The sequence below is a fragment of the Ranitomeya imitator genome, chromosome 5 (assembly GCF_032444005.1).
Source record: "Ranitomeya imitator isolate aRanImi1 chromosome 5, aRanImi1.pri, whole genome shotgun sequence".
Taxonomy (NCBI): Eukaryota; Metazoa; Chordata; class Amphibia; order Anura; family Dendrobatidae; genus Ranitomeya; species Ranitomeya imitator.
The window spans coordinates 25,637,203-25,664,214 of record NC_091286.1 but is presented as its reverse complement, the minus strand read 5'-3'; the positions used below and the strand labels follow the sequence as shown (position 1 = coordinate 25,664,214).

At 40.7% G+C, this 27,012-nt stretch overlaps 1 protein-coding gene across 1 annotated transcript; it reads right to left on the bottom strand.

Annotated features, from left to right (window-relative positions):
• Window positions 1-1,721: 1,721 nt before the first annotated feature.
• Window positions 1,722-26,968, bottom strand: HHIPL2 (HHIP like 2). The gene is made up of 9 exons (XM_069767890.1): window positions 26,609-26,968; window positions 23,083-23,732; window positions 22,698-22,841; window positions 13,894-14,225; window positions 10,464-10,590; window positions 9,622-9,767; window positions 9,035-9,116; window positions 4,369-4,451; window positions 1,722-3,208 (listed from the first exon to the last, which is right to left on the bottom strand). The coding sequence occupies exons 1-9, from the start codon at window positions 26,909-26,911 to the stop codon at window positions 2,055-2,057; spliced, it is 3,021 nt and encodes a 1,006-aa protein (XP_069623991.1). The 5' UTR covers window positions 26,912-26,968; the 3' UTR covers window positions 1,722-2,054.
• Window positions 26,969-27,012: the final 44 nt, after the last annotated feature.

Genomic DNA, 27,012 nt, shown 5'->3' with positions numbered 1-27,012 from the left:
ACTGGGCATTATTATGTGGAGCAGTTAAAGGAGCTGTTATTGGGCCAAACAGCAGGTGCAGTAATAGTGACACATAAAGCAGCAGCGGTTAAGTATTTGGGTATCAACAGGATGAGGCATTTGTGCAGATTGGGAATAGATGTAAACAGTGCTGGAAACGTGAAAAGTCAGGTGATTCCTGGCTGGAAGAAGTGGTGATAATGGTCTGGGCCGGAGGGAGAAGAGAACGACTCCATCACAAAGAGTGTCAGCTGTAGGTTTCTATATATAACTGTACGGTGATCTCTTATACACCGTATGGCGTTAATATCGGTGTTGGTCTTTGTGTAGAGATTTATAATAGCATACTCATCTGCTGATGTTCCCCTATATCCACAATCAAGGTGTGCCATCATAGTTATAATGAGGGGTAGCGGTAAGGGACCAACTCAGATATTTCGCCCCCTCTTCTCTGAGCTGAATCTCTCGCTACGTCTCTGGTTTCTTTTCCTTTCATTGCAGATCAGATACATTAATAAAAAATTCCCAATTCATTGATATAAATTAGACATTTATTACCCAAAATATGAATGCAGACGAGCAATGATCTATCTATACAAACATGTTACTAATATATACAGGTCATTTCATTCATACTAATATAGATGGGAAAACAAGTCTATATACAAAAAGATCATGCTGTACATTTAAAGGGGACCTGTCGCATGCCTTGAATATGTCATTCTTTTCATCTGGTGTTAGAGCCGTTGTTCTCCTGAGTTTGGGGACCCGAAAACCCAGTCTAATTACGGAAGAATTAAGAAGAAGAAAACATGTCTAGGTGATAGGATGAGCTAATAATTAAAAAAAGGGGTAAGGTCCATTTTATGATAATAAATTAGCATTATTCATCAATTTGGGATTTTTTTTGGCACAATTTCATAGATTGAGATCTTAAGAATGCACCGTACTTTCTTATTTTCTTTTTGTTCAAAAAACTTTCTTTAATCCTACAGTGGTATAGAAGATGCTAAGCACAGCCTAAATAGGGGAGGTGCACAGTCATAGGTGCCCAAACCTGAACGTATACAATATAAAGTGACTAGCACACTCCAGGGTGTTGTGATGCAAAAAAGTGGGGATTTATTACATACAGTAAATCACAAACGTTTCGGTCGATACTGGACCTTCATCAGTGTGCTAGGTATAATTGTATACTTTTATGGCCCCAAAAACAATAGAATACTCGGATTTGCATCAATCAGACATGCTGGAAGAAAGCAACAAGCCGGGAAGAAACAGAACCAGGCTGGTCAACTGACGGTGAGTCAAAATAATGGGTGGCGCTGAGGCTTAAAAGAGCTGTCAGTACGCCGGGACACTAGGGATAAATGCGGTATCCACCGCTAATAGAGTGTGGATACCGCATTTATCCCTAGTGTCCCGGCGTACTGACAGCTCTTTTAAGCCTCAGCGCCACCCATTATTCTGACTCACCGTCAGTTGACCAGCCTGGTTCTGTTTCTTCCCGGCTTGTTGCTTTTTTTCCAGCATGTCTGATTGATGCAAATCCGAGTATTCTATTGTTTTTGGGGCCATACAAGTATACAATTATACCTAGCACACTGATGAAGGTCCAGTATCGACCGAAACGTTTGTGATTTACTGTATGTAATAAATCCCCACTTTTTTGCATCACAACACCCTGGAGTGTGCTAGTCACTTTATATTGTAATCCTACAGTGGGACTTGACCACTTGATTGCTTGGTCACATCTATAATAATATTTCTGTTCTTGTCAGAAGCTGGTCCTCAAAGAAGAGCAAAGACGGCAGACTCGGAGGAGCCTTCTTTAGTCCCCTGGCTGCCATGGAGGTCCATCTGCTCCTCACGAAGGCACCAGTGCCGGATGAGATCCTCTAACTCTATCTGACCGCTTAGATGCTTCAGCCGTGATTTACTACAGCATCTAAGGTGTTATATAGCTGGGAATGGAGCAAATTCCATGTTTTGCGCTTACAGAAAACTGTGAGTTTAAGGTGGTCATATCTATTTTATGCTCAGCCAGGAAGGAGTTACGTTTCAAAATGAATCTGTGCTGAGGATGCCTCAGTGGGCTGAGGTGTTGTGTTAATTTTTTTCTTGTTTGGGGTTTTGAGTTTCTCCTTTTTTCCATGTTTGTCCTTGTTTGCAACAATTTGAGATTTCTTTTTTTGAGATGCAGCTGGTTTCGAGATTTTGAGATCTTTTGCTTTTAGAATTTTTACAGGCTTGACTTTCTTGGAGGTCTTGGCTGGAAAAGATTTTTTTAAAGAAGGCAGTGTGGACACCGAGGGCTTTGCCGTTTCACTGGGTGAAGGTGTAGTCAACCCGCCCTCAACCGGCTTCATCGTTGACCAGGACAGGGATTCTTCTCTCTCGTCAGTTTTTGTATTATTTGTGTTTCTTTTATTTGCTTTCTTTCTCGGGGAAAATGCCAAGTTGTTTTCTTCCAAAGACGGTACAGCAGGTTTAGTTGTTTTTGTTTTCTTTTGTTTTTTTGTATTAACCTTCATGAAGATTTCACTTTTTTCTTTGTGATCGACTTCAGATTTACTTGGTTTCAGCTCGTATTGTTTTGACTTCTTATCTTTTTCTTTATGCTTTAGACTTATAGTTGGCTTGATTTTCTTGGAGGTATTAGTGGGTGTAAGATTTTTTAAATCTGACTCAGAAAGTGATAAATTATTTTTGTTCACCGATGGCTGGTTAACTGTGTCCATAGTGAGCGGTATGTGCTCAACATATGGTGGTTTAGTCAATGGCTTCTCTGATGGCCTTTTAGGTTGTCTGGTTAGAGATGGCTTCTTGATCACATCCATGTAAGGCTTCTTTGTTTGTGGAGTAAGTGTAGGCTTTTGTTTAGTTTTAATTAGCTTTTTATCCTTAGCTGATGATGTTGGAACTTTGGTAGGTTTTAAAGGCTTCTTTAATCTGTCCTTGGTAGATGGTAGCTGGGTAATAGTCACAGGGGACATCTCTGATTCTTGAGTCGATTCTATCTCATTGAGAGACATCTCTGTAGACCTCTTTATGGTCTCAGTCGGTGAAGGTTGAGTTGCAATGGGTTTTTTTGGTGTTGTGGCCTTCATGGGCGCTTTTGTGGTAGTTTTCTGTTGTTTCGGAATTACATTAAAGGGTTTTTTGACTGCTGGTTTAGTTTCTTCGCTGAGTATTTCAAGAACAGTCCCTGGAAAATAGTAAAATGTTGATCTAAATTGGTCGACTGTAAAGTGATAAACATGAAAATTGTCTGAGGATAAACATGATAACAAATTTCAGCATGTGAATCGATGACAGAACCTTCCTACTAATATTGGATTATAATCACATCCCTACGTATGACACGTCAACCCTGAAAGCTCATTGGCTTCATGCCCTGCCCATTATAGGACACTGCCCCGTCACATGAACCCCACTTGTCACTACATGATCACGGAAGAGGACTAATTGCATGAACTAAGCAGCTGGAGGACTCTAGTTCTTCCATGATCTACTTGATGTTCTAACGCTATTTTCTGATACTGCTGCTCACATGCAATCCTGCCCTCACAAAAGCTGGCCATTCACATTAGTTAGCTGTTGAATAAAAACAAAGGGAGCTCAAAATTATAAAGGGACATCCACACCATATATACTTGAGGTATGTATATATACATATACACATGCAGAAATCCTGCCACTTAAAGCCTTGGCTGCTATCATTGAGATTATTAATGTTCTTCTGAGGAATGTTCTGCTTCTGAATCCACTTGGGCAAATCATCAAGATCCGCTGCTGGCAGCTCCTGTGTAATGTTCAACTAATGACGTCCAAGATGTGCTTGATGGGAGACAAGTCTGGAGACGCTGCAGCCACGGTAGCACATTTAGGCCATTTAGGCTGCTCACAGTAGCACAAGCAACATGCAATCTGGTGTTGTCATGTAGAAAAACTGTCTACAGAGAAAAGGCAGCACCTCTGGTTCTTCGACCCAATCAATGTAACGCTGAGCTTTTAGTGTACATGGAATGAGGGGTCCTAGAGGGGGTTCGGCTACCATACATTATGCCATCCCACACTATAATCCCTTGAGTAGGACCAGTGTGAGCAGCCTGTGTGGCCTAATCGGACTACCATGGCCTACAGGGTCTCCAGACTTGTCTCCCATCAAACACATCTGAGACATCATTGGTCGGTGATTGTACAGGTGCTGCCAGCAGAGGATTTTGATGATTTACGTGTCCAAATGCATTCAGCGTGCCAGAACAATCCGCAAACGACCATTTAATTTTTTTTGTTCAGTGTTTAGTTCTGATAGGGTTCTTTAAAAAAGAATGGCTATGACTCTCTTCCATGAAATCTACTTACTTTCACGTGGGACCAATGGAACCACTTTGCTTCTTATCCTCACTGGCGCAGGATTATTTGTACATTTTCCAGGGGGCGCTCTCCTAAAATAAACGAATCGAGAGGATACTATAATTTTATAGACTGAAAGCACAGGTACAATTATCAGAACCGGCTCTAATGTTCCTACCCTCGGTACGTGGATTGACGGCCATAATGACAAATCATGGCTGAAAACATCTGTATGTATTTTTCAGCAAAGAGAAATGATTTGAAACCATCTGAGAACGTAATTGAATCCTTGTTATTGATTCTCCTAAACTGCCTGGAATTACTATAGCAGGAGGAACACATTAAATAACGCAGGAGGCCTCTAATCAATGGAGGCCTCTAAACAGTGGAGGCCTTCTGCAGAGATGAGGCTTTTTTTTCTCGATTTTTTTTTTTTTATAGAAATATAAAAGACAAAGGAAGACAAGTTTTTGTAACATCACAGGAGACTTAGCTGCTGAACACCTCAAAGAGGACCTCACTAGGTCAAAAGTGACCAGTTTTTGTTCTTATTTTATTCCCGCAGCTCCCCCGGAGTTTTATGTTGTTTGTCTTTTTTTTATCCGCCATACTGTTACAGAGATTTAGGCCTTTTTATTTAGTGCTACTATATATGGTCATCCAACTGGGCGGGGCTCACAGGAAACTTATGCAGAGGAGCCTAAAGACACGCCCCTGAGGACACTGTGAGCCGCAACTTCTTTGTAAAGACCATAAAAATTAGCGCCAAATAAAAAGGCCCATATTTATGGAACTGTATGGCAGATTTAAAAAAAAAATACCCAGAATACTTAGGGGAGCATCAGTAATAAAATATAAGCAAAAAATGGACACTTTTGACCTGATGACAGGTCCTCTTAAAAGTAGATTAGTTCCAATAGTTTACAATACAAACTGCACACATAACTAATGAGATCTAATTTAATCTGATGAGGCAGGTGTACTTACTTTGAAAATTCATGTGGGAATAGCTTTTAAAAAAGGTATGCCTTTAAGAACCTGACCATTTTACATTGTAGTTCTTTTATTTATTTTTTTTCAACCATACCCTTTTTAATTCAGTCAACATAGCAGTGCAAGGGCTTGTTTTGTTTTTTTTTGTTTGGGGGAATCCAAGTGGGGGGAAATGGAGAAAAAAAATGAATTTCGTCATTATTTTTGGGGTTTTGTTTTTCTGGTTTTCAGTATGTGGTAAAAATGACCTGGAAACGTGTGAGAATGATGACGGCGATATCTAACTTATAAGGTGTTTTATATATATTTTAGAGGTTTTAAAAAATTCACAAACTTGTAAAAACTTGTTTTTTGGGGGGGTAACCCAAAAAAATGGCAATTCTGGCATTTTGCTCTATTTTTGGCATTTAACGTACAGCCTAATTAATTTTATATTTTGAAAGATTGGACTTTTATGGACTTGATGATGCCAAATATGTTTATGGGGATGTTTTTTTGTTTTTAATTTATTGGTTTTAGAAGGAGGAAAAGAGGGATTATTTAAACTTTTACAGATTTTTTATTTAAAAAAAATAAATAAATAAAAAAATTTACTTTATTTTTTTTTTTTTGGATCTCTTAAGGGGTCTTAATCTCCGATTGGTTTAAGTTACTTTTTTTTTAACCACTTGATGGTTTCTGGACAAAACAAAAAAGTAAGAAAAAAAACTGAGCACGTGCACAGCAATATCATTTTGTCATTGCTGTGCATTATGTTCATTTTACGGTGGTTTCGCTGCGCTTTTTCAGGGGAATCCACCTGAATAAGACGTTGTGTGCACATACTCCAAAAATGATTGGAAAAACTCTTCCTGGTAATTCCTGTTCATGTGGATTTTTTTACTGGGTTTTTTTCTGATGAAGATTTGAAAAACGCCTGGTCAGAAAAAAAAAATTCATATAACTTCTTTAAATCGGATCTTTATGAAAATTGCTCCAAAATAGGCATGATTGCAAAAAAAAACATTCAGGAAAAAAAATCTCCTTCAAAAGCTTTTCAGGAAAATAAAAACTTCCTCCAAAAACAATTTCAACTTGAAAAAGTCATAGTTTTTGAGCGTCTCAAAAAGTGTGTGTGCACACGTTACGTTTTCGCAACGTTTTATTTTTCTGCTCTCATGGCAGCAAAGAAACAGTTTACAAAAAAAAACAAGTTTTACTGCATTTTTATGCCTTTTTTGGGTGCATTTTTGTTGCTGATTGTGTCACTTGTCTATAGCTCATGTTTAAAAAAAAAAGTTAGTTTCATCATTGCTTTTCCTCCTTTTATTCTATGGACTAAAAAAAAACCCCTGAAATAATTGACTTGTTACAAATGTCAAAAACGCAGAAATTTTCCAATTTAGTCAAGGGAAAAAAAGAAGCAAGTACGGTATGTGCATGAGATTCGTGAAATATTCAAAGCATTTGCTGGCATTGTATAAAAAAAGCAGCTTTTAACTTGCATTAAAAAAAACAACAAAAAAACACATAAAAAAATGCTGCAAAAACGCAACATGTCAATATAGCCTTGTAGTGAAGGGTTGTTTTGTATTGTATTGTTATTATTTTTGTGATATCGATGAGCTCATTGATAACAATTTGGGGAAAGAAAATAAATATGGAAAAGTTACGTCCCCTATTATCTTAGGTTTACATCATCTCCTTTCATATTTCTCTTTTTCTTTTTAACAAAATTGCAGCAACATGGAAAAAATTGTGGAAAAAAATTTGCCACAATTTTCCAAACGTTAGATAAGGGTAAAAAAAAAAAAAAGACAAAGACACTTGTGATTCAAGCCCAACCTAAAACCTTACAATGCTGATCCAGAAGAAGTCAAAAACACCAAGAGCCGATGACCATTTGCCCCATATTAGGGGGAAAATTCTTCTCCGACTCCTAATATTGTGGGTCGATGACCCATCTGCAGTATCTAGCACATAGAACATGTGGTTTTATCACTTTTAAGAAATGCATCCAGGCCCTTCGTGAACTTGTTGAATGAACCAACCTTCACAACATAGCTTGGCAACAGCTGTCTGACACTGTTACAGGGGATGTAGCATCAGAAAAAATTGATTTTGTTTTAATCGTAATTTATAACAATATTTTGGCAATGTTTTTTTTTCTAATCACAATCGGTATTAAAAATAAAAATAATTATGGTAAATCTTGCAATTCTCATACCAGCCACTGGGGCTTTTTGAGATTGTAACTTCCTGTGGTTTCAGGAAATAACACATGTTCTTCCTGTGGTTTCAGGAAATAACACATGTACATTAGCCACAATGGTCAGATCCGGAGCCTGTCTTTGATATTAAAGGGACTCAGAATGACTGTTTAAACCAAGTACAGGCACTTGGTGCACCATGACGTGCCCAAACACTTAAGTAGACCTTCCCACCTGCTTTTTTTCCATCTATTTTCACAATTCTCTGGCTGTATGAAACCAGAGCTGTCAATCAAAAGAGAGGTGGGGAGTGGAGATAGAGGGAAAACAAGTAGATGGGAAGGTGTAAAAATGTTTGACCACGCCGAGTGCCTCTACTTGGTTTGAACAGTCATTTTCTGCTGACAGACTCCATTTAAACTGTCTACAGGGAGGAGGAGGAGGTGAGCTGTGACAATGCCTACTGTGATTGGTGAATCCTGTGCTATCAGTTGTGCATAGAGGTGTTGTGAGTAGAGATTAGCGGACCCATGGAAGTTCGGGTTCTGATACCTGACTCGAACTTTATCGAAAAAGTCCGGTTACCAGAACTGTACCCGAACTTGAACCAGGGCCCAAACCCCATTGAAAACTATGGGGACCTAAACTTTTTACCTGGAAAATTCTCTCTCTTTCTCTTTCTCGATCTCTCTCCTCCCAGACTTTCCCCAAGACTGCGAACATTGCAACAGACTTACAGGAGAAGTCTATGTTCGGCTTTTAGCAACAGACACTAACTGTCCAGTAAGAGCCCCGAACTTTTAAGTTCGGGTTCGCTCATCTCTAGTTATGAGTTATTGTAAACTTGCCTCTGATGATTAGGAAACTGCTGAAAACTCTTCATGGAAATAGAAAAAGTATGAGTCTAGAACAGGCCCCGTGGCCAGTGTGAAAATTGCAAGATTGTTAATTAAGTTTGACACAAAAGTCTGATTTAAACATTAGGTAATTTTCTTATGACACATTCCTTATACGTTTTCGGTCCAATAGTCCCAATTTTGCCAGGACAATAATGGGGCCAGAACTGTGAATGGTCAGGGTTTATGCAAACTTGACCAAAAACTAGGAGTTCCTGAGCATTTTGGGGGTGTTTCTTGGTGGTTCATGGATGGGGTGGGCTTTAGAATGTTGGTAAGTGTGAGGTCCACCATATCCTCACGTCTCTTTCAGTGGCAATGACCAAAAAAAAAGACTTATTAAAAGAGATGAAGAGTGAATGTGAAATAAAGAAGCTTGTCAACCATTGCCCCAAGACATATTCACAGTGACCAAATCTACAAAATCCCATCAATATGGAACAGAAAAGGACCTGCACAAATGTTAAAATGGGTAACAGAAGGGCGATGGATTTCCCAATTCTCCCAATTATTCGTTGATGGACCACTGGGTACAAAAAATATTGAAGGTGTCAATAGTGAGGAAAACAATAAAAATAACTTATTAAATGTACAAACCTGGAAGGATCCACAAGTTTATATAATGTCCCATACGGGGATAAAGATGTCGGGTCCGATGTGGAAAGAAAATACAGTTCCCCTGTGAAAATTACAGAGAATTTACAAAAATTATACATTTGAAAAAGAAAAGTCATGTTTTAGGAGGCAGGTAACCAGTGTCAGACTAGGTTGGCAAAAACCCACCAGTAACAGTGATTCTTGGGGAGCAAGAAATCTACTTTTGCCTCTATGTAATAGTAATTTGGCTAGGTTGTTTATGAGATGATAAGATGATACTTTTTTCGACACTATTTATTAGCACGTCTTAGCAGGGGCCTACCGGAGAATTCTCCGGTTCTCCTGTGGGTCAGTCCAAGCCTGCAGGTAACCACCAATTTTAATACATTTTATGACTTAAGGGGTTCTCCTGGACTTAAACTTTTCACTTTGTGAATAATACTTTGCCACAGTTCGGTGATTACCATATATGTGCTTAGATCCCTACATTTGCCATTTTTCCTGCTTCCAAAACTTCTCGACTGTTCACCTGCTGCCAAATATATCCCACCATTTTCAGCGGTATATGTGGTACTACATGGAATTACCGGCTTCATCCTCTCCGAAAGAGATAATGAACTTGTTGTAGGTGTTGATCAGCTTCGGGAATGCACACACGTTTTTGTCCCCCATACAGATATCCTGCTTGGTCCATTGTTTGGTGGTCTCATCCTCGCGTAACGCCATCAGCCGTCTACAGGGAGAACAACGCAAACACTTAGAATCTAATTCCGTTTATAACAATACTGAGAAGTCTATAATATCTGCAAGGAACAAGCTTTCAGAAATAGAAGTGTTATTATTTTACTTTTATCAATTAACAAATTGTAAAACGCATGAATAAAAGAGAAATCTCCATCCCATCAATATTTGGTGACCACCCGTCGCCTCCATCAGTTCTTCTAGGTACTTGTTATTTACACACAGTTTTTGAAGGATCTCGGTAGGAGATTATTCCAAACATCTTGGAGACCTGACCCCAGATCTTCTGTCTATGAGGCTTGTGTGGATTCATCGGTCTTCATGTGATCCCCTCGTATCTACCGTATGTGTCATCAGATATGTATCTGTGCATCAAATATGTCACTTCCTATGTATTTACCTACCTTCATTTTTTGCATCTGTCGACACTTTCTGTCTGTTTCTATCCGTCATCTTATCGATTCATTTATCTATGGATCCTCAGATTTAGGCATGTACAGACTTTTCTATTTGTTTTGCAAATCTATCTAATTACTTTATCAATTTTTTTTTATATTTTATTATTTATTTAGGAATCTTCTCTTTATCAGTATATCTTTCTTATTTTTTTTTTAATCTATTTATCTATCGATCCTCATCAGATTTAAATAGCATTTTACTACCTTCCTCACGTTTCCTGTAAACATACCCATTCATGAAGTCCCCGAAGATGTACAGTCCATTCAGATTTGGATATTCACAACCTCGATACACATAGCCGCCGGTGACCGATTTACCAACATTGTGGCCATAAGCAAAAATTGGTAGAGTATCATCTGTTAAAGAAAAATAATTATAGCCTCAAAAATATACTGTATATCCATAGATGGTGACAGAAGGTGACAGAATTCAGTAGTTGTAATCAGTTACTTCTAATAAAGAATTCTATCTATCTATCTATCTATCTATCTATACAGTATATTATCTACTATCTATGTATATATTATCTATTATCTATCTATCTATCTATCTATCTATCTATCTATCTATCTATCTATCTATTATCTATCCCTGTATCTATTATCTATATATTATCTATCTATCATCATTCTATATATTATCTATCATCTATCTATTTATCTATCATCTATCTATCTATTCTCTATCATCTATCTATTATTCATCTATCCATCTGAGATTAACAATTATACTTAACAATATAATAATAAATTAGAATGATGTGTTATAATTGTAATAATAGCACAATCATATTTAATGATTGATATCATTTTCTTTTGGTAGATAATTATCCTATATCTCATGTGCTATATATTCTTCCCAAAATACAGGAAAGATATATATTTAGTTACCGTGTTAGCCAGTGGATAGAAATATAGAAGAGTCTGGAAATATAAGCTGATGATGACCTTTGACACACTCAGTGCAGGAATGAATGTGTCGCATGGATTTATGTCTTTTTACATCAATTAAGGAATTTGCTCCTCAGACCATGTGGGGTCATCACAACATAGAACCAGACTCCAATCAGAGGATAATAAAACATTCACACTCCTTATCTATGAACTATTCCAATATTTATGGACATAAACATTTTAGTACTCTCACATAATGGTAGTTCTGCTTCACGTCACTTGTCTTATCTATGGCATTTTTCTGTGCTGTGTTGTGCATAAATATGTGATTCTTCAGAATTTCTTTTAGTCTATGCCTGATGAAGAGAGCTAAGTAGTCTCGAAAGCTTGCAGTCTGTTACCATCTTTTCAGTTACCCATTAAAAGGTATCAACCACTGAGGACTCTCAATTCTAAATATTTTTCTTCCCAAAATACATAAATCATTAATAAATCTCCCTGGTAGAACTATTGTTTCAGACAGCAACATCCTATATTTTGGCCACCATGGATTATTTATTTAAAGACAAATAAAAAAGTGACATAATTCTTGCTTATTTTGATGTAGCTTCACTATACAGTTCATTTAGTCATTCTAAAGGTTTAACAGTGATTAGTCAGAGCTTGAATAAAACAACATATACATCTGTTAGTATTGAATTCATGATGGATCTACTTCAAATTGTGTTGTACAACCATTACTTTCTATTTGGTGATGATTTTTACATACAACAATGAGGGACCGCGATGGGTGCCAATATGGCACCTGCTTATGCTAATTTGGCCATGATGTCATTGCTATGTATTCCAAAGCTTTTCCCACATGCTCAAGTGGCAGAGGTACATAGATGATGTATTCCTCCTTTTAGTAACATAGTAACATAGTAACATAGTTAGTAAGGCCGAAAAAAGACATTTGTCCATCCAGTTCAGCCTATATTCCATCATAATAAATACCCAGATCTACGTCCTTCTACAGAACCTAATAATTGTATGATACAATATTGTTCTGCTCCAGGAAGACATCCAGGCCTCTCTTGAACCCCTCGACTGAGTTCGCCATCACCACCTCCTCAGGCAAGCAATTCCAGATTCTCACTGCCCTAACAGTAAAGAATCCTCTTCTATGTTGGTGGAAAAACCTTCTCTCCTCCAGACGCAAAGAATGCCCCCTTGTGCCCGTCACCTTCCTTGGACGTCACCAATCCTTTTGGATTGTTTCTATTTCTAAACTATGTGAATTTTCTGATTTTCTTAATAAGCTTGATTCATATATTAAATGTACATTGTCCTATTCCACTAAGGAGTTACAATTTTCTGGACGTACAGATCTTACAAAATTCTGTTCAAATAACCACTCCATTATATGGGAAACCTATTGACAGAAACAATCTTTTAAGATTTGATAGTAATCATCCTAGGAAAATGATTAATTCCTTACCATACAGTCATTTTTATGTGTTAATAGAAGAGTTAGTGATACAGATGTTAGGAAAGTTTCACCATGGTTAATAAATTTAAGGATAGGGGGTTACCCTTGTTCGGTGGTAAATAAATGTGAGGAATTGAATAGTGATCTGACTACCCTACTGATAGCTAAATCACACGAAAAAGAATTGCGATGTATTCCATTTGTCTAAACATATAGAGAGTCATGAAATAGCTAAGATTGTCTAACAACACTGGCCAATGTTGGATAAATGTTTGCCCGGCATTGTTGAGTTTACAGCCCACCCTCTTATATCATATAGAAAAACTAGGAATCTTTATGCTAGACTAGTCCATTGAGATATTGGTCCTTTGAAGGTGCATACTCAATCTACTCTCACAGGTAAGCCTCACAAAGACTATTTTACCTGTCTAAGTTGCATTAATTGCAACAACAGGATCAAGGGTAATGAAATTAAACATCCTATGATCCAAATTCCTTTTTTTTTATAAATCATTTTCTTACTTTCAATTTAGATTATGTAATTTGAATACTTGAATATCCATGAAAACTCTGCTATGTAGGAGAGACTACCTGGGACTTCAAAATTAGGATTAATCATCATTATTCGTAAGAAGTGCCTTGATTTGCCCAAATCTAAATATTTCACTGAATTTAGAAATACCGAAAATCAGTTGAAGTTTCGCTTAATTGATCATCATATACCCCAGCCTCGTTAGAAGAGGTGGAGATACAGGTAAAATGTTAAAAAAAAAAAAGACTTGATATGGATTTCAGTTGAATGTACTGAGACCCAATGGCCTTAATATGATAAACAAAATGAATTGCATCTTATAATGGGATGTGTTTCTGCAATTGTCTCTTTAATATTCTCCTCTAAAAACCTGTAGCGTATTTTTAGCGATTTTAATCTTTCTTTTGGGTGAATGCACGCATGTGCACTGCCACCTTTAACCTTATCCAAGATGGCGCCGGTAACTTCATACCGCTATTGTGCATGCGCGAAAATGTATTAATACCTGGCGCTTTCTGCTGTCATGCGCACTAAGTTAATTAGAACGCCACGTGTGGCTGTTTTGATCTGTAAAGGTTCCTTGTTCTATGGGGGGAATCATCTAGGTCTAATTAATGTCCTTTCCTGCACCTGGATTTTACTTGAACTGTTAAGCACTTCTGCACTTTATTGTACATTATTATGCTATTTTTTTCATCCATCTAAAAGCAACCGCAATATAAAAAATAAAACAAAGGTTTCTGTGAATACAATAGTGACTTACGTAAGGAAGAGTTGAGGCAAAGCATTATGTCAAAGCATTCAAATCCTTCCTTGGCTCGCCAGCCATAGTTTCCACCTTTAGCAATGATGTCAATTTCTTCGTAACGACCTTGACCAACATCGCCACAGAAGATTCTCCCTCTTCCTTTCCCAGTCACTGGATCTCCTTGGTCAACAGAACATCTCCACATATTCCTTACTCCATAGGCGTAGACCTCGGGAGCAGCGTGACGCTCTGAAACAAAGGGATTATCTGGTGGGATGCCGTAGGGTTTTCCAGCAGCTCTTTCACCATCTACATCAATCCGGAGAACTTTACCCAACAAGGCGCTTCTAGAAACAGAAAGCAAAATAAACATTCAAGATTTACAAGGTGACAAGTCTTAGGTTTGGAGCATTAAGGGTGGTATTAAGAACCCTGGGGAAAAATAGTTCGTTGGGATACCCATCCAACCCTTGGGCCTCCACCTGACTACCCATAACAACCACATACAGAAGAGAAGAACTTTCATGTGGCCCTTTTTCTTTGACTTTTATGGACATAAACGGGAAAATCACATCTAGACTGGGTCATGTGGACCATCTAGATCCTGAAGAATGTGGAGGTCCCGTGTGCCTTCCTATATTCTGACCATAGATTTAGGAGTTTGAACGGTGTGTCTAAATCTTGAGCTTCTTGGGCTGTGATATCTGTTGTGAATGGTGGACCCTGGGTTATCTACTGTATATAGAGGTGTTATTAGTCATTGTACAGGAGGAGGAGGTGAGCTGTGATATCTATTGTGAATGGTGGATCCTGTGTTATCTACTGTATATAGAGGTGTTATCAGTCATTGTACAGGAGGATGAGGAGGTGAGCTGTGATATCACCTATTGTGAATGGTGGATCCTGTGTTATCTGTTGTGAATTCTGTGGCAGAGTTCACTCCTGTGGTCACAAGTGGTACTTCGGCTGATTCTCTCTGGGAGCTTCCGTTTGTGGAGGAAGTGGTACTGCAGCTTCTGAGTTTCCTCCCTCAGGTGATCTGGTGAGCTCGTTAGCTGCTTCTCTACTTAACTCCACCTAATGCTTTGATCCATGCTTCCTGTCAATGTTCCAGTGTTGGACTTGTGTATCTCTGGATCATTCCTGTGGCCTGCTGCTCTGCATAGCTAAGTGCTTCTTTGCTATTTGTTGCTATTTTTTCTGTCCAGCTTGTCTATTTGTTTTGCTGGAAGCTCTGGGACGCAAGGGGTGTACCTTCGTGCCGTTAGTTCGGTACGGAGGGTCTTTTTGCCCCCTTTGCGTGGTTTTCTTTAGGGTTTTGTGTAGACCGCAAAGTTATCTTTCCTATCCTCGTTCTGTCTAGAATATCGGGCCTCACTTTGCTGAATCTATTTCATCCCTACGTTTGTCTCTTCATCTTACTCACGTCATTATATGTGGAGGGCTGCCTTTTCCTTTGGGGTATTTCTCTGAGGCAAGGTAGGCTTATTTTTCTATCTCCAGGCTAGTTAGTTTCTCAGGCTGTGCCGAGTTGCATAGGCAGAGTTAGGCGCAATCCACTGCTGCCTCTAGTTGTGTTTGGAGAGGATCAGGAATTGCGGTCTGCAGAGTTCCCACGTCTCAGAGCTCGTTCTATTATTTTGGGTTATTGTCAGATCACTGTATGTGCTCTGATCGCTATGTACATTGTGTTACTGAATTGCCTATCACAACAGTACAGGAAGCCAAAAGTACTAATGATTCTCAATAGAGGGAAAAAAGAAGTTCTGAGACCATTTATTTTCCTTTGCACTGTGATTTGTCTTTTTTTTTCCCCTAGACATTTGGGTGCTTCAGGACACAGGTGTTACAATGGACATTAAAGGTCTGTCTTCATGTGTAGATCAGCTCACGGCAAGAGTTCAAGATATTCAAAATTTTGTGGTTCAGAATTCTTTGTTAGAACCGAGAATTCCTATTCCAGATTTGTTTTTTGGAGATAGAACTAAATTTCTGAGTTTCAAGAATAATTGTAAACTGTTTCTGGCTTTGAAACCTCGCTCTTCTGGTGACCCAGCGCAACAGGTTAGGATCGTCATTTCTTTTTGCGTGGTGACCCTCAGGACTGGGCATTTTCTCTTGCATCAGGAGATCCTGCATTAAGTAATATCGATGCGTTTTTACTGGCGTTTGGATTGCTGTACGATGAGCCTAATTCAGTAGATCAGGCAGAAAAGAATTTGCTGGCTCTTTGTCAGGCTCAGGATGAGATAGAGCTATATTGCCAGAAATTTAGAAAATGGTCCGTGCTCACTCAATGGAATGAATCTGCGCTTGCAGCAATATTCAGAAAGGGTCTCTCTGAAGCCCTTAAGGATGTCATGGTGGGATTTCCTATGCCTGCTGGTTTGAATGAGTCTATGTCTTTGGCCATTCAGATCGGTCGACGCTTGCGTGAGCGTAAATCTGTGCACCATTTGGCGGTATTACCTGAGATTAAACCTGAGCCTATGCAGTGCGATAGGACTATGACCAGAGTTGAACGGCAAGAACACAGACGTCTGAATGGGCTGTGTTTCTACTGTGGTGATTCCACTCATGCTATCTCTGATTGTCCTAAGCGCACTAAGCGGTTCGCTAGGTCTGCTGCCATTGGTACTGTACAGTCAAAATTTCTTCTGTCCGTTACCTTGATATGCTCCTTGTCGTCGTATTCTGTCATGGCGTTTGTGGATTCAGGCGCTGCCCTGAATTTGATGGACTTGGATTATGCTAAACGTTGTGGGTTTTTATTGGAGCCCTTGCAGTGTCCTATTCCATTGAGAGGAATTGATGCTACACCTTTGGCCAAGAATAAGCCTCAATACTGGACCCAGCTGACCATGTGCATGGCTCCTGCACATCAGGAGGTTATTCGCTTTCTGGTGTTGCATAATCTGCATGATGTGGTCGTGTTGGGGTTGCCATGGCTACAAGCCCATAATCCAGTATTGGATTGGAATTCCATGTTGGTGTCCAGCTGGGGTTGTCAGGGGGTACATGGTGATGTTCCATTTCTGTCAATTTCGTCATCCACCCCTTCTGAGGTTCCAGAGTTCTTGTCTGATTACCGGGATGTATTTGATGAGCCCAAGTCCGATGCCCTACCTCCGCATAGGGATTGTGATTGTGCTATCAATTTGATTCCTGGTAGTAAATTCCCAAAAGGTCGACTGTTTAATTTATCCGTGCCTGAGCACACCGCTATGCGCAGTTATGTGAAGGAATCCTGGGAGAAGGGGCATATTCGCCCATCATCGTCGCCATTAGGAGCAGGGTTCTTTTTTGTAGCCAAGAAGGATGGTTCGCTGAGACCGTGTATAGATTATCGCCTTCTTAATAAGATCACTGTTAAATTTCAGTACCCCTTGCCATTGTTATCTGATTTGTTTGCTCGGATTAAGGGGGCTAGTTGGTTCACTAAGATAGATCTTCGTGGTGCGTATAATCTGGTGAGAATCAGGCAAGGCGATGAATGGAAAACTGCATTTAATATGCCCGAGGGTCATTTTGAGTATCTAGTGATGCCGTTCGGACTTGCCAATGCTCCATCAGTGTTTCAATCCTTTATGCATGACATCTTCCGTGAGTACCTGGATAAATTCCTGATTGTGTACTTGGATGACATTTTGATCTTCTCGGATGATTGGGAGTCTCATGTGAAGCAGGTCAGAACGGTTTTTCAGGTCCTGCGTGCTAATTCTTTGTTTGTGAAGGGATCAAAGTGTCTCTTTGGTGTGCAGAAGGTTTCATTTTTGGGGTTCATCTTTTCCCCTTCTACTATCGAGATGGATCCGGTTAAGGTCCAAGCCATCCATGATTGGACTCAGCCGACATCTCTGAAAAGTCTGCAAAAGTTCCTGGGCTTTGCTAATTTTTATCGTCGCTTCATCTGCAATTTTTCTAGTGTTGCCAAACCATTGACCGATTTGACCAAGTAGGGTGCTGATTTGGTCAATTGGTCTTCTGCTGCTGTGGAGGCTTTTCAGGAGTTGAAGCGTCGTTTTTCTTCTGCCCCTGTGTTGTGTCAACCAGATGTTTCTCTTCCGTTCCAGGTCGAGGTTGATGCTTCTGAGATTGGAGCAGGGGCTGTTTTGTCACAGAGAGGTCCTGGTTGCTCAGTGATGAAACCATGCGCTTTCTTTTCCAGGAAGTTTTCGCCTGCTGAGCGAAATTATGATGTGGGCAACCGAGAGTTGCTGGCCATGAAGTGGGCATTCGAGGAGTGGCGTCATTGGCTTGAAGGAGCTAAGCATCGCGTGGTGGTATTGACTGATCATAAGAACTTGACTTATCTCGAGTCTGCCAAGCGCTTGAATCCTGGACAAGCTCGTTGGTCGTTGTTTTTTGCCCGTTTTGACTTTGTGATTTCGTACCTTCCGGGCTCTAAAAATGTGAAGGCGGATGCTCTGTCTAGGAGTTTTGTGCCCGACTCTCCGGGTTTATCTGAGCCGGCGGGTATCCTCAAGGAAGGAGTAATTGTGTCTGCCATCTCCCCTGATTTGCGGCGGGTGCTGCAAAAATTTCAGGCTAATAAACCTGATCGTTGCCCAGCGGAGAAACTGTTTGTCCCTGATAGGTGGACGAATAGAGTTATCTCAGAACTTCATTGTTCGGTGTTGGCTGGTCATCCTGGAATCTTTGGTACCAGAGAGTTAGTGGCTAGATCCTTTTGGTGGCCATCTCTGTCGCGGGATGTGCGTACTTTTGTGCAGTCCTGTGGGATTTGTGCTCGGGCTAAGCCCTGCTGTTCTCGTGCCAGTGGGTTGCTTTTGCCCTTGCCGGTCCCGAAGAGGCCTTGGACACATATCTCTATGGATTTTATTTCTGACCTTCCCGTTTCTCAAAAGATGTCAGTCATTTGGGTGGTCTGTGATCGCTTTTCTAAGATGGTCCATCTGGTACCCTTGTCTAAATTGCCTTCCTCCTCTGATTTGGTGCCTTTGTTCTTCCAGCATGTGGTTCGTTTGCATGGCATTCCAGAGAATATTGTTTCTGACAGAGGTTCCCAGTTTGTTTCGAGGTTTTGGCGAGCCTTTTGTGGTAGGATGGGCATTGACTTGTCTTTTTCCTCGGCTTTCCATCCTCAGACTAATGGCCAGACCGAACGAACCAATCAGACCTTGGAAACATATCTGAGATGCTTTGTTTCTGCTGATCAGGATGACTGGGTGTCCTTTTTGCCTTTGGCTGAGTTCGCCCTTAATAATCGGGCCAGCTCGGCTACCTTGGTTTCTCCGTTTTTCTGCAATTCTGGGTTCCATCCTCGTTTCTCTTCGGGACAGGTTGAGTCTTCGGACTGTCCTGGTGTGGATACTGTGGTGGACAGGTTGCAGCAGATTTGGACTCAGGTAGTGGACAATTTGACCTTGTCCCAGGAGAAGGCTCAACTTTTTGCTAATCGCAGACGCCGTGTGGGTCCCCGACTTCGTGTTGGGGATCTGGTTTGGTTATCTTCTCGTCATATTCCTATGAAGGTTTCCTCTCCTAAGTTTAAACCTCGTTTTATTGGTCCGTATAGGATTTCTGAGGTTCTTAATCCTGTGTCTTTTCGTCTGACCCTCCCAGATTCTTTTTCCATACATAACGTATTCCATAGGTCATTGTTGCGGAGATACGTGGCACCTATGGTTCCATCTGTTGAGCCTCCTGCCCCGGTTTTGGTGGAGGGGGAATTGGAGTATATTGTGGAGAAGATTTTGGATTCTCGTGTTTCAAGACGGAAACTCCAGTATCTGGTTAAATGGAAGGGCTATGCTCAGGAAGATAATTCCTGGGTTTTTGCTTCTGATGTCCATGCTCCCGATCTTGTTCGTGCCTTTCATGTGGCTCATCCTGGTCGGCCTGGGGGCTCTGGTGAGGGTTCGGTGACCCCTCCTCAAGGGGGGGGTACTGTTGTGAATTCTGTGGCAGAGTTCACTCCTGTGGTCACAAGTGGTACTTCGGCTGATTCTCTCTGGGAGCTTCCGTTTGTGGAGGAAGTGGTACTGCGGCTTCTGAGTTTCCTCCCTCAGGTGATCTGGTGAGCTCGTTAGCTGCTTCTCTACTTAACTCCACCTAATGCTTTGATCCATGCTTCCTGTCAATGTTCCAGTGTTGGACTTGTGTATCTCTGGATCATTCCTGTGGCCTGCTGCTCTGCATAGCTAAGTGCTTCTTTGCTATTTGTTGTTATTTTTTCTGTCCAGCTTGTCTATTTGTTTTGCTGGAAGCTCTGGGACGCAAGGGGTGTACCTCCGTGCCGTTAGTTCGGTACGGAGGGTCTTTTTGCCCCCTTTGCGTGGTTTTCTTTAGGGTTTTGTGTAGACCGCAAAGTTATCTTTCCTATCCTCGTTCTGTCTAGAATATCGGGCCTCACTTTGCTGAATCTATTTCATCCCTACGTTTGTCTCTTCATCTTACTCACAGTCATCATATGTGGGGGGCTGCCTTTTCCTTTGGGGTATTTCTCTGAGGCAAGGTAGGCTTATTTTTCTATCTTCAAGCTAGTTAGTTTCTCAGGCTGTGCCGAGTTGCATAGGCAGAGTTAGGCGCAATCCACTGCTGCCTCTAGTTGTGTTTGGAGAGGATCAGGAATTGCGGTCTGTAGAGTTCCCACCTCTCAGAGCTCGTTCTATTATTTTGGGTTATTGTCAGATCACTGTATGTGCTCTGATCGCTATGTACATTGTGTTACTGAATTGCCTATCACAACAGTTATCTACTGTATATAGAGGTGTTATCAGTCATTGTACAGGAGGAGGAGGAGGAGGTGAGCTGTGACATCACCTATTGTGAATGGTGGATCCTGTGTTAGCTACTGAATGTGGAGGTGTTATTAGTCATTGTACAGGAGAAGGAGGTGAGCTGTGACAACACCTATTGTGAATGGTGGATCCTGTGTTATCTACTGTATATAGAGGTGTTATCAGTCATTGTACAGGAGGAGGAGGTGAGCTGTGACATCACCTATTGTGAATGGTGGATCCTGTGTTATCTACTGTATATAGAGGTGTTATCAGACATTGTACAGGAGGAGGAGGTGAGCTGTGACATCACTTATTGTGAATGATGGATACTGTGCTATCTACTGCATATAGAGGTGTTATCAGTTATTGTACAGGAGGAGGAGGTGAGCTGTGACATCACCTATTGTGAATGGTGGATCCTGTGTTAGCTACTGAATGTAGAGGTGTAATCAGTCATTGTACAGGAGGAGGAGGTGAGCTGTGACATCACCTATTGTGAATGGTGGATCCTGTGTTATCTACTGTATATAGAGGTGTTATCAGTCATTGTACAGGAGGAGGAGGTGAGCTGTGACATCACCTATTGTGAATGGTGGATCCTGTGTTATCTACTGTATATAGAGGTGTTATCAGTCATTGTACAGGAGGAGGAGGTGAGCTGTGACATCACCTATTGCGAATGATGGATACTGTGCTATCTACTGTATATAGAGGTGTTATCAGTTATTGTACAGGAGGAGGAGGTGAGCTGTGACATCACCTATTGTGAATGGTGGATCCTGTGTTAGCTACTGAATGTAGAGGTGTTATCATCAGAGGCAAGATTACAATGATGGATATTAGACTGCTGAAAAGTGTTCTGTGCAGAATTTAAAATGTGATTTTTTTTTTATATTGATATAGTGATTTCCACAAGTGATAATTTTCTGATGACACACTGATGTATATTCATGTATGAACATGTACCTATTTCTTGGGGGGCATGGCTAAGTATTAGACGTATTTTTTACTAGTTGTTAACAAAACGTAGAACCATAAAATTACACAAATTATACCACTTCCAAGCTGGCAAGGATTGATGTATATACACGTAATACGCTGCCTCTCAACTCCTCTCATGTCGCTTCCATGTTGCTGCAGAGGATCTGTTCACTTTTCTTTTTTGTCCCCAATTTTTGGTGCATTTCAATTATTAATTTTGGAGCACAATGCAAATTATAAAGACAATGGGGTTGTCTGCCTTTGGGGACAATTTTTTTCTTCCTGGAAGAGAACCTGTCAGCACGATTTTGTAATGTAAAGTATGGACAGTAATGGCGCTGTAATACATATTATATTGATGCATTTGGTGAAGAAATCCGCTTTGTGTTTCTTCTTTAATCATCATTTGTAGTTTTCTGCTAATTAGATTTCGGTGCACAGGGGCCGGACTGTGCACTGGATCTCCTTCTCCCTCTGTGATTGCCCGGACCCTCCGCCTGCCTCCGGTCTGTGAATGATCTTCCTCCTTTGCATGAAATCTCATCAGAGACTTGTCATTCACAGACCGGAGGCAGTCGGAGGTGGCGGGGGAATCACAGACAGGGAGGAGGAGGAGGTCCAGTGCACAGTTCGGCTCCTGTGCACCAAAATCTAACCAGCAGAAAACTTCAAAGGCTGATTAAAGAAAAACGACAAAGTGTATTTCTTCACCAAAGGCATCAATTTAATCAGTATCAATTGATCAGTGTTACAACGTCTTTATTTAACACTACAAAATCACGCTGACAGTTTCTCTCTACTGGTTTAGCTTCCGAATGATTTAACTGAGAATCTGTCAGTGAGCACCTTCTGATGATCCAATAAAAGAATTCCTAACTTTTCTATCTGTCTATTTCTGAGCTCCTCTCCCCAGAGGTGGACAACTTAAAAATGTTGGTCCATAGTACACCAATTCTTACTTTTGAACAAATTTTAGGAATGTGTGGGTACTATAATCATAACAATGTCTAAAACTAAGACAGTGCAAATGTGGAGACTTTTCATAAACATGCCCTACTATCCATATATAGGAAAAATATTCTTGTCTCTTACTTGTTCTGTGCATTTCCGAATTCTCCATGTGGATCTCCAAGCTCCCCACCATCTCCTGTGAATATGTACAGATATCCATCCAAGCCAAAAAGTATTTGCCCTCCATTGTGGTTTCTGTACGGTTCCACAACCTCCAAAATAATTCTGTGGACAAGTAAAAAAAAATACATATATATATATTTAAAAGGGGCAATTTCATTGTCGAACAATACATGTCTTACATTCATCATTCCAAAATGTATCTTAAAGGGATCCTGCATTTTAAGGTGGTAGTTGCTGGACCCCTTACGTATTGGTCAGATATTTCCATAGCTCACTATATGACTAATCATTGATATTAATAGACGCCCATCAAATATACAATATACAATGCAGCTTTGCTTACCTTTCGGAATTTCGATCCGCCCTATTAATGTCATAGGGCAACACTCGGAATTCACTTATTCGTATTTTCTCCACGTATTCATCATCAAGAACGGAATAATAAACATAAAATTTCCCATTCCGTCGGAATTTTGGATGGAATGCCATTCCAAGAAATCCCCGCTCATCTCCATGCCATGGACTCGACACCACACTCTCCTGCAGGTATAGAAAGGGTTCTTCTAACCGGCCACCACTGGGTAGGTAGACCCAGACTATACCAACCTGCTCGGCCACAAACATTCTATGGGTGCCATCATTAGCGTGGATCATCAGCACAGGGTTCCTCAACCCATTGGCCACCTCAACTAGACACATTTTCAGGCACCCTTCTTGGTCCTCAACTACAGCCCCAAGGTTGTTATTCAAGTCCATGTTTTGTATCACTTCTGGAAAACAATAGTCTGGATCTGGTAGTTCAAGGAGATGACAAAACTGATCTCTGTCCTTCGCGGACTCCAATATTCTCTTGTCGTTTGTCATTAGCGAGATGGTGCTATGGCAGTTAAAATAGAAATCTGAGCAATATGGAAAACAGAGACCAGGGAGAGCCATGAGGGGTGTTCTTGGGTCTTCAGCATCATATAAATGGGCAGCATATGGAGAACATTCCTGAAAGAGATGGACAGCTAATCAACAACATATAGTATTGAAGGAATGTCAACAGTCTTTGAAGTCTCGTTGTCTGCAAGCTATTTCAGAACTTTTACGATTCATTTCATCATTTCTCTCAGGTGTTGTTTTGATTTTGAGAATATATGGTTTTATCAGGATGTGTCATCATGCCCTCTTTCTCCTCTGGTTTTCCCATGGCTGCAAGACCGGGCAGGAGTTGAATGGAGCCACTGGTCAGCCATGTACCCTACTGCTCCAAACCTCAAGGGTCTTGAGGCCAAAAGATAAACCAAGAGGCATATGGCACAATAACTCCTATGCTGATTATCATGTGGGTCATATAGACTTGTATTATTTCAATAATACTGGCAAGACCTCATAATTTAGACCCCAAATGAAATCTAATAATTCAGGTTCTAGAATAGATCCCAAAATTCAGACCCCATTATTTAGGCTTCAGTCCAAATCCAATAATTCAGATGCAAAAACAGAGTCCAAATTCATACCCGACCCCAAATCAGAGCTCATAATTCAAACCCCAATATTGAACCCCAATATTCTAACTCTAATATTCAAACCATAGACCAGACCCTAATATTCATGCCCTAAAAGCAGACACCAATATTCAGACTCCAGAACAGACTTCTTAATTTAGACCCCAGTCAAGATCCTAATATTCAGACCACAAACCGGATCCCAATATTAAAGCCTCAAATCAGACACCATTATTCAGACCCCAGAACAGACTCGTTTATTTAGACCCCAGAAAAGACCACCAAAATATTCAGACCCCAATATTCACACCCCAATCCAGACCGCGATGCTCAGACCCCAGACTAGACTCAGATCACAGACCAAACCCCAATATTCCAACCCCACACCACACTCCAATATTTAGACCCCAAACCAGACCCTAATATTCAGACCTCAAAATTCAGGCCCCAAACCAGACTGCAATACTCATACTCCAGAACCAAATATTCAGACCCCAGACTAAACGCCAATATTCAGATCCCAAACCAGACCCCAGAACGCAAATATTCAGGCCCCAAACCAGACTCTAATATTCAGACCCCAAAACAGACTCCTTAACTTAAACCACAGAAAACACTTCAATATTCAGACCCCAATATTCAGGCCAAAACCAAACAGCAATACTCAGACCCTAAAAAAAAAAACAATATTCAGGCCCCAAATCAGACCCTAATATTCAGACCCCAGAAGAGACTCCTTAATTCAGACCCCCAGAAAACACCTCAATATTCAGACCCCAATATTCACACCCCAATCCAGACCGCGATACTCAGACCCCAGATTGGACTCCAATATTCGGATCCTAGAATCACATATTCAGATCACAGACCAAACCCCAATATTCCAACCCCACACCACACTCCAATATTTAGACCCCAAACCAGACCCTAATATTCAGACCTCAAAATTCAGGCCCCAAGCCAGACTGCAATACTCATACTCCAGAACCCAATATTCAGACCCCAGACTAAACGCCAATATTCAGATCCCAAACCAGACCCCAGAACCCAAATATTCAGGCCCCAAACCAGACCCTAACATTCAGACCCCAAAACAGACTCCTTAACTTAAACCACAGAAAACACTTCAATATTCAGACCCCAATATTCAGGCCAAAACCAAACAGCAATACTCAGACCCTAAATAAAAAAAAAAAACAATATTCAGACCCCAGAAGAGACTCCTTAATTCAGACCTCAGAAAACAACTCAATATTCAGACCCCAATATATTCAGGCCTTAACCAGACAGCAGTACTCAGACCCCTGAACCCAATGTTCAGATGACAGACCAATATTCACTCTCCAGACTGGACCCCAATATTTAAGCCCAAAACCAGAACAAAATTCACAGACAACAGAACCCAATATTCAGACCCGGAACCAAACTCCAATATACAGACCCCAGACCATACTCCAATATTCAGGCTCTAAATCAGACCCCTGGAATTACAGTAACTCCCCTCACTCTCTTAGGCAGGATCAGTTCCCCATTAGCTCTTGGCAGTACCACCACACATGACATCTTAACTCGTGTCAAGTCATTGTGTAAGATGTAGCACAGTGCCATGACTTGGCCAAATCAAACTTCCAAAGATATAATTGCTCAATAAAGGTGCCAGATAAGGCACAAATCACTATATGAAACTGATATTCAGACACTGGGTACTTGTACCCTAAATTCTTGTGCATTACATTGAGGTGAGGGTCATCAACAAATGATACCACACCGGCCATGATAACATGTAAGGTCACCCACCATCTAAAAAATGTCAGCCTGGACAATGTAACATCACAAGGTTAGAGCAGGTGGTGTCCTACAGAACCCTAGTAGAGCATATGGGCAGAGCTGTAGCCATAGGTGGTGCAAGGGTAGCAGTCACTCATGGATACTGGTGCCCGTAAGGACAAAATACCCCGCTGCCAAATTAATAGACCCCAGTATAATAGTGACCCTGACCTGCATCCACATGAATACACACACAAAAACTCAGACAAGGGCTCACTCATATTATAGTACATCCTAAGGATATGACATAACTATAAGATGGGAGTACGACCTTAATTAAATCTTGTTTGGTTTATTCCCCAGGGAATTCCTGGAATCTGATTGGTCCATCTTGGACCTCCTGCACTTTTTTCCTTCAATCTCGTCAAACAATGTAAAATTTAAAAAAAAGTCCAAAAGGCGTACATGGGGTTTTTATAGACACTATAGTAAGGTACTTTTCGTAAAATCACAAGATTTTGAGTACAAAAATTGTAGCAGCAAAGCCAAAAAATTAGCGAAGTTCAGCACAATGCTACCTAAACAGCATAAATCTCATGCGTGATCAGTTACCTGGCACAAAATATCCTTGACGTATCCCCCGCACAGTTCTTGCTCCTTGTGGTCATAGTGGTCCATGATGGTCCAGTATTTCTCGGCTATGATGTTGTCCTTCTGTTGGTCGCAGCATCCAAATTCTTGATACTGGGAGCAAAATTCCAAGTGTATGGTTGGCTTGAAAGGAGGTCCAAAGTCCAAGCATTGGGGGTGAGCAACGACACCTGTCTGGAATATGACGGTGAAGACAGGAACCATGAGGAACGTTCTGAGGAACATCAGCCTTGACCATCTTGAGACTGGATGTGTAGTAGTCATCTCCACCCAGGATGAGATGCTCAAATGTTGCACTCCAGTCTCTTAAATCCTGTGGGTTCAGATATATCCCAGCCCCATACATTCCCCACCCCCACATCTTT